General features: G+C 31.9%; 1 protein-coding gene across 2 annotated transcripts; it reads right to left on the bottom strand.

The window, feature by feature from the left end:
• Nucleotides 1-8,707: 8,707 nt before the first annotated feature.
• Nucleotides 8,708-12,732, bottom strand: LOC142528777 (uncharacterized). Of its 2 annotated transcripts, XR_012815747.1 has the most exons (6): nt 12,300-12,732; nt 12,180-12,217; nt 10,743-11,013; nt 10,165-10,451; nt 9,278-9,495; nt 9,062-9,199 (listed from the first exon to the last, which is right to left on the bottom strand). XR_012815747.1 is itself a non-coding variant. In XM_075633939.1 (5 exons), the coding sequence occupies exons 1-5, from the start codon at nt 12,600-12,602 to the stop codon at nt 8,773-8,775; spliced, it is 1,326 nt and encodes a 441-aa protein (XP_075490054.1). In that variant the 5' UTR covers nt 12,603-12,730; the 3' UTR covers nt 8,708-8,772. The 2 variants fall into 2 exon arrangements, 1 of the variants encoding a protein (XP_075490054.1); XM_075633939.1 differs by lacking the exon at nt 9,278-9,495 and having other exon boundaries at nt 8,708-9,199; nt 12,300-12,730.
• Nucleotides 12,733-12,749: the final 17 nt, after the last annotated feature.

Genomic DNA, 12,749 nt, shown 5'->3' with positions numbered 1-12,749 from the left:
CAGCCCTATTATATATTGTGGACGATGGGGCATCGAGAGCTACAGTGTCCGACGGGACCCGCGGGCTCTGATGACCTGGACATTGCAGGTCCACGTCTTGATGATGAGTGTGGGAGCCAAAACATGCATAGGGCAGATCAGAGACTACACACTCAGGTGCTTTTAGACTGAGCATGAGATTCTTGACTTGATCCTTGATATCCGAACATATTGCATTTTGCATGCATCATATCAGTTTGTATACTCGTACATTCTCGTATTGGACGATTGTCGCTCACGTCCTTGTTTTCATCTTGGGCACCCCATTCCACGAGGCAGGTCTTAGGTTGGACGGTTCGAACGACCAGGGCAGTGGCTAGAGCAGTTGGGTTTTCGGTGGTGATCCAGTGGAGGTTTTCTGTGGTTTATCATTTTCTCGTTCAGAATTATGTTTTCGTTATGGTTGTAATAATGTTTAAGACTGATGTTATTGCTCTGTTTTCGTTTGGGTTGTAAGATGATTAAGTAATTGGTTTTCGCTGTTTAATTGTTGTTATTAAGCTTTAATGTTGTATGTTTATTAGTCTGTTTAGTAGTGGCTCGGGTAAGGGCACTACAGGGCACGAAATCCTCTGCTACATTTGGTACTCCAAATCATGTTACATTTTGCTCAATCAAGCCTCGTTTGTACAAATTATTAAAAATTAAATTCAATAAACATCATGTATGAACAAAAATCAATTAATCATAAAACATTCGATTCATCTATTTAAAAAAATTCGATAATAAATTATATCTCAATCACAATAAATGAATGGTTGATGATTTTTTTTAATTAAAAATATATATGAATCGAATTTGTAATTTATTTTATTTTCTTCATGCATAGTATTTAGTGCATTTACTTTTTAATAAGTTTGAGTATAGTATAAAACGATTTGAAACACTAAACGTAGTAAATGATTCCGTCCCCACTTTCTTGGTGTCATATCTAAATGTATAAGCCACCATTACGTTACCACACATTTGTGTTCTAAATTCTTGCTGGAAAAATGGACAAGCCAGCAATATAAATACGGATTTAGATCCTCTACTGTGTTAAAAACACAGCATTTTGTGCTGTGCACTTTTTACACGAGATGATCATATGATCATCTCGTTTAATCTGACAACTTTTTAAATTTATCTCATATGGTGTGATGTCCCCAAGATGATCATGTGATCATCTCGTCTAAAAAGTGCACAACATCAAATGTTGTATTTTCAATACAGCAGATAATCCAAACACTATAAATACATGTTTCATTCTCAAAAGATTCCCAGCATCCACACGATTCAGCAATAATATGCTACAATAATATACTACAAAGAACATTTAAGTAAAAGAAATTTTCCAATCAATAAAATAACACATGCTCTTTATAAGCATCACCCCCAAGACTCCACACAATATATAGTACAATTCAAGACTTGTTACAACCAAGTTTTTCGGGAAATATTAGACGATACATCTAACTATCTATCGGTCGTCCGGGGAGAAAGACTGGTGGACGCAGTCTTGGTGGGTGGGAGTGGCATGGAAGTGGATCTCTTAAACCATTTGGTTGAAGTATTTGAACGATGAAATTTACATCTAAATGAACCTTCATGTGTGGTTGGAGAGCATAAACACTGCCCAGCTTTCGGAGACTCGGCGCTTCCATCTCCGCTTATGTTGCTGTTATTGCTTGTTTCTTGGGAAGCCATATACTCTATATCTTCAATCTTTTCTTTGCTGAGTTGCTAGCTAGCTAAAGAAACTGGAGATGAGACTAAAACCAATATATAGAGGATGAAGAAGCGAAAATTAATAATTTAATACCAGTCACAGAATAATATCTATCTATAAATCTGTGTTCCAACAATTTTCATATATTCTATTCAGGGAAAACTATTTTCGGTTCATTAACTTGTTAAAATTTGGGTTTTAGTCGATTAAGTTTTCAAACTTTTGGTTCGATGTATTAACTTTTAATTTTTGGTTATTTTAGTCCAAGAGTAGGTCTTTTGTAAGACGATCTTACGAATCTTTATCTGTGAGGCGGGTCAACCCTATCGATATTCACAATAAAAAGTAATACTCTTAGCATAAAAAATAATATTTTTTCATGGATGATCCAAATAAAATATCCGTCTCACAAATACGACCCGTGAGACCGTCTCACACAAGTTCTTGCCTTAATCCAATTGTTAACTTGTCTAATTTCACGTAGTATTTTCTTGTTTCACATCAGCATTTCGGCATAAGAGGACTTAAATCCAAAAAAAAATTTAAATTTGGTAAAAAAAAAAACAAAATTTGAAAATTTAATGGAGAAAAAAAGACAATATTTAAAACTAGTGGACCTAAAAAATTATTTTTCCTGGTTTAACACCAGCCACAAGAATAAATCTATATATATAAATTTGTGTTCCAATAATTTTCATATTAGAAAATGGATGGTATTTTCTTTTAGAAAAACACAACAATCGTCATATATTGTTAGTGTCTGTTATTTACTATAATATAGAATATCTTTATACAAGTGACATGGATCCACAAAAACTCATGTCATTTATCTAAAGACAAAAACTTACGTGAGACGGTCTCACGGGTCATATTTTGTAAGACGGATATCTTATTTGGGTCATCCATGAAAAAGTATTACTTTTTATGCTAAAAATATTACTTTTAATTGTGAATATAGTTAGGGTTAGCCCATCTCACAGATAAAGATTCGTGAGACCGTCTCACAAAAGACCTACTCTTATCTCAATATGGAATATGTTATCTAGTCACTGTGTTCATCTCTGTGTTTATCAATAAGACGACAATCGAAAATTAGATGTGATGAAATATATCGAAATTATATATTCAATAGATGGATATCACCTTAATGATGGACGCAAAAATGTATATAACAAATAGATAACATATCAAAATTATATATATTGATACATGCACACGTATGTGTGTTATCCAAGAGCAATTTATGGTGCATCGAGAAACATGAAACGTCGTGGAAGCCATCATGTAAAGTGATGGCAGCATGTTTTAAATGATGGCAGCATGTTTGACGTCGACACAGATTACAAAAATTAGTTCAATTCTTATCCTTGGGCATGGAATCCAAGTCCCGCGTAAAATCCAAAAACCTGGCAACAAATCACTTTAAATTTGTACCTAAAATTAAAAATCAACTAGACTACGTATTTCTATAATTTTCATCTCTCTTGGTTTTTTTCCCAACTTCAAACGTACCTTTCTCATCTTTTAAGATTGATCATTTTCGATATAATATTATTCAAATTCATGGCTTCAAATCCATCGATACAAGTTCACCATTAACTAATTTATTATTTGATAGACAAATTTAAATATGATATGCATATTTTCCCAAATTTTGATATATTGACTTAATAATATTGATTTGTTTTTGAATATATGTTGATAATTATTTGAGCAAGTCTCTTGTGAGACGGTCTCACGAATCTTTATCTATGAGACGGGTCAACCCTACCGATATTCACAGTAAAAAGTAATAATCTTAGCATAAAAAGTAATAATTTTTCATAGATGACTCAAATAAGATACATGTATCATAAAATACGATCCGTAAGACCGTCTCACACAAGTTTTTGCCGTTTTATTTTCAATGTCGTGTACATATATAATTACTATAATTTACGAGGTGTTGTATCAAGAATCGTGTCGTATGAGTCATATCCGTGTCACGACGTCAGTATCATTGATACATAGAATAACAATAACAAAATCTTAAAGAAAATAATAATAATAATAATAATAATATCAGTCAACAATTTATTATTTGTTGGACGACTAGTTCTAGCCTCAATTTCTTGATTTGTGCTTCGCACTCGATATAAATACCACTACATAAATACAAGTTTTGTTTTATTAGGAGACCAAGACTATGAAATATATTTAGTGGAGTATTTTTATTTTAAATGTTATTAAATAAATTTATAATTTTTATTCCAAATTATGATACGTTTAATTTTTAACTTTTCAAAATTCTAATGAGATCGAGTGAGTTTCTTGTAAAAATGTCTCGCATATCTATTTTCTATGAAATGGGTCGACGATTCATAGTTAGAGTGAAAAGTAAATACTTTTGACATAAAAATAATATTTTATATAGATCGAGTCGGATCGAAGATTTGTCTTACGAAATTGACCCGTGAAACTAAACCGCCTCACAAAAGTCTTTGTGACGTGATTAAAGATAAAATTAAAAACTGAAAATTTAACGACAAATTTTATTAATATTATTGAAAATACAAATAATCCACAAAATATATATTTAATGTTGAGTAATCGATTAGATAGAATTTATGCAATAATTAAAATTGAATTACATTTATTTTATAAAATATAAAAAGTGTGTAAAGGTTTCATTTTGAATCGTAAAATTTGTCTTTCATTGTATATATTTAACAAAAACACTAAAAATTGACTTAAATGTTTCTTTTAAAAAATAAATTATTAAGATAGGAACTGAAAAATATGTTTTATTGGAGAAAGATATTTGTTAATAATTATATGTATTTAAATATTTATATAGAGATTTTTGAATATTTGTTTTGGAAAATTATAATTAAAAATATGATAAATCTTTTGAATAAGTCTATATATATGCAAGAATTTTATCAAGAAGAAAAATATGTATTTGTCAAGGCATGAATGATGATTTGATAATAATCTATGAAACAATTATCTCAATTATTTGGTCTTGTTTGTTCTCTTTAAATTTAAAAAATAAATGTTAAAAACCAGAATTAGAACCATATCCAAGGGGTTTTGCTTTGATTTTGCATTTAATTAAAACTGGAACCATCGTTTTTATAAACGATTGTCAGACCTCTCGAGTATGTGTATCTAATTGTACAAGTACAATAATATTTTTCTTAATAGACTGATTGATACGTGAGTGTGATCCAGTGAAGTACGATGATTAACCCGATCACATTAAAAATCTTATTATTTACTTTAATTTTTTGCATTTAAATTTTAGTCACGACAAAAAAATCAAACCAATGTTCCTAAACATTTTCATTGCAAGTAGATAAATTAAAATTATCTGACAAGATCGGTTAGGGGGAAAATCGTTGAGCTACAATAGCTCGATTCTTGAAATATTGAACACTAATGAAATAAATCGAGTTTGATGTTCAAACTAAGCGGAAGACACTCGAAATAATCCTTCGTATAAACCGACTAAATATTTTGTAAAACATTTAAAATATATGCAAGTTGAATGAGTAAAATATTTTGGTTGAATCATTTTATCAAATACTTGGTATGCAATATTTTGGTACTTGAATGACACATAAAAAGCTTCAATAATGCATTTTTGAAATAGTGGAAATGATAAGTAAATGGAATAAACAAATAAAACACGAATTTGTTTATGGATGTTCGGAGACTTCAAATGCTCATACGTCACCTCTTTTTCCCCTTAGGAATGTTCCACTGGAAGACTTTGATTTATATACATTGTACAAACTTATTTCAACTTAGAAATTTTCTCTTGCCTAATTGAAACTCCTAGCACTCAAGATTGCAGGCAACACCTCACAATCAGCATATTGTTTAATGTCTTATATGCAAAGACCACATACACAGGTTTATTGTTTTTGTGCAAGACTCATTCAACTAATATTTGAAGTTCAGTTCTCTTGTATATATTTGAGTGATTGTGTGTGAGAAATTTATCCTTTACAGTGTACATCTCAAATGTATCCTCACACAAAGGCTTATGCTCTCAACTAGCTGATTCTTCATGCTAACCGCCCATGCTTTGAATCCCCTTCAAAAGCTTTTGTTTGATCTTCAAGATGTTGTATTTATAGGCTCCAACAAGATATATACGTTAGATACAAGAATATGACCATTTGGAAAGTTTCTATATTGTTTCTGTCGCCTTGCTGGACATTTTTTCGAGTGGGCAACTCTGGTCAACTGGTTCAGTTCAAATGGTCTGGTTCAGTTCAACTGGTCTGGTTCAGTTTCGGCTGATCCGATTTAGTTCGGTTCTGGTCTGGTTCAGTTTCAGCTAGGCTGATTGCATTTTTTGCAAAACTAATAGTTTCATCGTCATTTATCAGCATTTTAAGCTTTTATTCAGTCTTTGACTTCCGAATATGATTTGTAGATCATTGTCTTATCTTTTCAACGCATACTAAATCGCTTCATTCCAATAATCGAGTTGAAAGATATGACTAAAATACCGCAACTGCTCATACCCAACTTATTGCTGTTTTCGTGAAATCAGTTAGGTAATTTAGCGATCAGTTAAACCTTGATAACATCCGATTTTGTCCAACTGACGTGAAATACGACATGTTTCAAATTGATTTTTCTGAGCATTCCAAATGACGGATTGTCATTTTAATCTCCCAGTTGAGAGATATCATCACAACACTGAAACTTGCTAGAAATTCAGTTTGACTAAATTCAGTTTCAGTTTGCTTCTTGTGTTTGCAACTTCACACATGAGTAAATATGTTAGAAATACAATAAAATTTTTGTTAACATCAAAATCAAGATTGCGAACATGAAATGTTCCAACACTATCTTATTTAGTATAAAAATATATATTACATTTTTAGTCAATTACAATAGTGCATATTGTTAATTCAAAATATGTGAATAAAGTGAAGAATATATCAAATTCATGATGTGAAGCTTGCACCAATTATTCGATATTATGCAAATGAAGGACATTACTCTATAAATAAGATACATGAAAATAATATAAATTTCTTTACAAAGTTGGCAAAAATATTGAAATTCATAAATGAGTGCTACTTATTATTTACGAAGCAATTGATAAACCATTGCATATTTTCCAAAAATCCAAAATATTAAAAAAGAAAACACGATCTCACATACAAAATAATAACATAGCAACAAAAGATCAAAGATGAAGATATACTATTAAGAAAATAGATACAAATGATTGATATCAAAAAAATTACAAATGTCCAGAAAAAAATAAGATGAAAATATGGTTTTATATCATAACTAAAAATAGATAAAAAAAAATAAGAAAAACATAAAAATATCGAGTAATTAGGATAAATAAAATAGAATTGAAAAAAAGTGCATGTTTTAAAACATATCGTATACGTTTTATATGATAAAATTTTAATATATTAATGCAACGTTAAACTATATTTTTAATATTGATGTTAAAACAAAATAAATTAAAAATTGACGTGACATTAATTTATTTGGATAGTTAATTTTTTATCAAAACAATTTTCTTCAACGTGCAGTGCATTTCTTAGTGTTTTAAATGCATTAAACTCCATCTTGATTTTAATTACGCACTAGATTTCTTTGTTTGTTGATGCTCAAAATACAGTATACCATGTCAAGGACTCAAGAGATTCCCAAAATCATACGCTTTTAGCATATACATATAAGGTATCCATATGTGCAGTATACAAGCAAAGCAATGGATTTCCAACTACAATTTGTCTCATTTATATGGGCTCAAATCTCAATTAATCAAGAAATACGTGTAAAAAAACCCTACTTGGTTGAAAAGACATCCTTTTCTTTTAAAATGATTCACAATCTACTTCTTAAAACATAACATAAATTACAAATTTACCCACGAAATAATCCACAAGCAAGATCTAGAATTTTAGATCTCGTGATTTGAACTCTATTCTTTGATGATTTATATATTTTTTTTTATTTCACACACATTACATAATAATCACACGATGAAACTAAATAAAATTAAAAAATTGAGAAAAAAAATTAGAAATCAATATTAAAAATGAGATAAAATGCGAAGTCATATTAATTTTTATTAAAAAAATAAATTGTCAGATAAATACATAATCTATAATTAAAATTTTATAAAATATTTATTTATTAACAGGTGAACACACGATTTTGAAAACACTGCTATAAATATCATTTTATATATCAAATTGTCATCAATGCTAGTTTATGGCATTTTTATCTCAAAAACACAAAACGTAAAATTTATGATACTCATTAAAATCTTACCAAACAAAACATGCTTTATCACAATACATTATAGATCTTTATCTTGAGTTTTGTCATCAATCCAATTAGTTATCTTATCCTACACACCAAACATAACCTTAGTAGAATACAACAATACCGAACTTGCCAATTTGTTATCTTGATGGAGTAAAACAAAAAGTGATAATAACTTAGTATACTATAGTAATTATTCATCACAAGTCTTCAAATTTTGATCATCCATCTCCATTTATCTTGATCTCATTGTCCCATTATATCCATAATTTTATTTTGAACATGGGTAGATATGGTGGTATATATTAGAAAAAGAGACGACGGACTTGCAAGCCGAATATCCCTAGCTACAATTTCAATAATAAGAAAAACATACGGACAAGATAATATTGGTCTCACTCACAATTATCACTAACACAATACATTCCTCAAACCATATATTTTCATAAATCACATCCTGTATAAATATCATAATTTTATGAACTTCATATGCAATTAAATTAATTTATATTGACTTATATCATATGTACTTGAGAACACGATGCATAAAAAATCAATGTTTAATCCTAATTAAAAATTAAATAAATATTAGGCATTTTAATTTTATTATTGTAATCGTATCCCATTAGTCTGTCTTTAATTCGACATAAAATCAACAAATTAAATAAAATGATGCCATTGCAATATATATATATATATATATATATATATATATATATATATATAAGCCATTACATAACATGTCGAAACAAGTCTGCAGCAACATGTGAAATCCAATCTACTGTTGTACCAAAAAAGAGTTCCCAGAACCAGAGATCCAATGCAAGGACTGAAGAAAAGATGAGCAATGCAAGAGTCTGGTATCGGTTTAAAGGCCAACCAGAGATTTCAGCTAATGTTCTCAAGAAAGGAAAAGAATCACTGTTGATATTTTTATTTCTAATCGACCACGCTGTTACCCAATGCACCTGGGAAGGAACAAGGTCAAATTCTTCTCGGAGGCGTCGTCCCAAATCTGGCATGTGTCCGCCCCCATATAGTATTGCAATCTTTTTATGTCCGACATTAATTGCTCTATCAAGTGCTTCTATAGCGGCTCTGTTTCTCTCGCCAATAATAACAGATCTCTCTTCCACATCAGCTGTAACCTGTGAGAACCTACAGAGAGTAGTGGTATAAAGTTATCTACCATCAGAAAAGAGTTGAATGAATAGATAAGTCGCTATAAAATTTCACCATTTATCCACACTGTCATCTATGTTATGATGGTAAAATACACATTGCACAAGTTTTGTGAAGCTATAGCATGCCAACAGCTCGTGCTGCAGACTTGTACAAGACAGTGATTCACTTAACAGTCCGGCCTTCCCGTCTCATTTTTACACGCAAAAAGCATAAAAACTTCATTTTAACTCCTTGACTGGCTCATGTGTAATGACTTCTGCAATTATGGCCTTTGGACACAACAATAGCAGGTTAATAAGAACTTGAACAATCTTTAAGGACCAAAATGAACAGAAACAAAATTATCTGTATTCAAAGCTGAAAACTAAAGGCAAAGCAACAGGTGCCACTTTTGGGTGCTTTTTTACCAATAATGGAATGAACTACAGAAAATATAAATATGTAACACTCAATATATGTAATAAATAATATAGAGATACACATATATATGCATACAGCCACTTACACACACATAAAAACACACGTACATGTATATACTAGCTACATAGTATATACATTGGGTGTGTGGCTCGTATGCCCTACAAATTGTCTGGTCCAAATCATTTTCGTCTATGCTCAATCATAACATAAAGATCAATACTAGGAATACTTTTTATTAAGAATCTTTTATTGAATTCGAATAACAATATATAAAAATTAGATCTAAACTAAAACTCCATCTAGATAATTCGAATAAAGGTAATTTTGGTAGATTTAATTGGTGACAGACAAAATAGACCAAAAAATAAATGATGCGTTCATTAAACATGTAGTATAGCATAGATACACCACACACAAAGATATACATACATACATATGTACATGAAGCTTTCCTTACTTTCATAAAAGTTCAACAGCTAAAATAGAAAAGCTTATATTTCAAAAGTCAAAATACTCACTCAGATGTAAGCCTCTTTGCAAGGAAAACTTTCATTGCTGCACTGAAGTCAAGCCTGGACAGGGCTTTAAATTCAAGATTTTCTTCTGCTTCACTTCCCATATCTGTGCACACACTTCCAATTATGAGAAGACCAACAAGAGGCATCGGTATCACTCTGGAAGCCCATAAAAGTTTAGATCTCCAAGGACCAAGATCTTCTCGAAGGGGAGCAGGCATCACTATAGCTTTCGTGGATCTAAGTGTCATATCCCTGGCAAATGTGATGAAACTCTCGCCTTTTTCAAGCTGAAATGGATTGGTAACAACAATAAGGCTTCAAACTTTTAAACGATATGACAGGCATCGGAATGAAGAACGTAATTTCATGGCAGTAGAAATAAATCGACCCAAAATCTTAGACTTGCCTAATTTTCTCAAATGTGATTCAAGAGTTTCGACAGGAAACTTATTTGTTGAAGCGTAGAAAAAGAACGTACATGAAATATCCAGCTACTAAAACTTAATAGTAGCAATGGATGAAGTCGTGTTTAAGGTTTATTGGTGTTAAGAATGGATGAATATATGAAAAAATGATACCTGAAGTGACTTGAAAGTCTCAAAGTCCAGATCAGCATGATACCAATTCTCAAGTTGATAATCAAGACAATCTAGTTGAAAATCAAGCATAAGTAGTTTAGACATCTGTCTCTGAATGCATCCAAGAATATTAAATCCCCTAAAAGATGATCCCCTCAGCTTCTTTTTAGAATCAGGTTTTCTCCTGCTTTCTAAACTTTCTCTGCTAGCAACCATCTCATAAAGAATACAATCATACGGCTTAAGTACATTTTGCAGGGTTGCAAAGTACCTGTAAAACATGCCCTTTTGTTGGTTCCTAATAGTCGGAAAAACATTAAGTATAGCTTATAAAAAATACATGTTGAGCAAAAATAACAATCGGATGAGTATAATATTTAAATAAATTAATACACATTCTCCTATGTAGCCCACTTTTACATTCTCTTTCATTTGTATTTCTGAAAATACTTAATCCACAAATAGAAGACAATATTGTACGAGCTACCAATCGCCTCCAAATGAAAATGGATAACCAACACTCCTGCTTATTCCACAACTCATTTGACCTATGCTGCTCGTGAAGACCAGGATATTCAAGGGTTTGGCGAATCTGAATGGTAAAGCGAAAAGTCATACAGGCAGCAGATATATGATTCAGCCGTTGGTGTCTTGATATTTTAGGAGATGAGAAAGAAATACAAGAAAGCCCTGTCTAAATATATCCATGTATATCAAGAAAATGTAGCACACAGGCAGCAGATATATGATTCAGCCGTTGGTGTCTTGATATTTTAGGAGATGAGAAAGAAATACAAGAAAGCCCTGTCTAAATATATCCATGTATATCAAGAAAATGTAGCACAACATTGTATCTCACTTGTCTAACATCAGGATATATGAAGAACCCGAAAAAGAAAGTGAGGGTGTGAGTGAGGAACCCCATACAAAGGAGAAAAAACCAATAGAATCAAAAGATCAAAATAGAAAACGCAACATGACAACAAGAATACCAAAGAAGCTCAAAAACACAACTTGACAGCAAGACAACTGTGAAGCTTTAATCAGCATGCTAGTTAGGAGCACTCATAGAATAAAATTGATGCAAAGAGAAGAGAAGTGAAGGAGAACATAATTTTGATACAAAAATATGTGGGATATTATTCCAGGAAAATATTCCTCAACATGTATGGTTGCATGCTTCTGGCAAAGCAGCTCTCACACATACAAAGAAACTCATCCCCAAGGATAAACACATCCTTAAAGCTTTCTCAATCACCATTCTTATCCTTTTTAGGCAGTAGCACCTTATCCTGTTCTTCTGACTCGATTAATGCACATATTAACAATTATCATGAATATGCATAAGATAAGTCAACTTTTCGACTGCAATTCCAAACAAGTAACATGAAAAAGGACACCCAAAAGTTCCCAGAATTAGAATGGGTAAAAACATACTCCTTATCCGCAATGTGAATAGTTGATACCAAGTCCACCTACAAAAACAAAAGAACCGCTTGAAAACAGAAAAGGAAGCCATCTCCATACACCAAAACCGAATCAAAATGAAAAACTGACCTGCAGAAAGGGCTGAAGAAGGGACCAAGGGAACTTCTTGCGGTAACTAACAACAGCAGTCTGCAACTGGGAATGTCCGTCCCTCTTAAACCTCATGAAATCCGCAATAGAATTGTTCTGCAAGAACTGCTCCGCCGACCCATTATCACCGCCATCATCTTTCTTGGAAAAAATCTTGAACTTGGAAAATCCAAGGCTTCTTGTTGTGGAGCACAACAGGGAGCGATGAGAGTCGTAGGCAGAAGTGGAAGGGAACGAGAAAGCTGGCTTCTGGTACGTTATCGCGAGAGAATTATGGACCATATCTCTCGACCCTTCGGCGGAAAGAGATCGTGTGTGAGTGAGGGATAGGAACCTCGTGGAGGATCACGCAAGACCAAAGAATCACAAATGATATTTTGTACTCATGATACGCATATATTTAAGATTTTTAGGAGCCCTCTCGTGGGG

This window comes from Primulina tabacum, chromosome 2 (genome assembly GCF_025594145.1).
Source record: "Primulina tabacum isolate GXHZ01 chromosome 2, ASM2559414v2, whole genome shotgun sequence".
In the NCBI taxonomy this organism is placed as follows: domain Eukaryota; kingdom Viridiplantae; phylum Streptophyta; class Magnoliopsida; order Lamiales; family Gesneriaceae; genus Primulina; species Primulina tabacum.
This window is presented reverse-complemented; position numbering and strand designations above follow the sequence as displayed.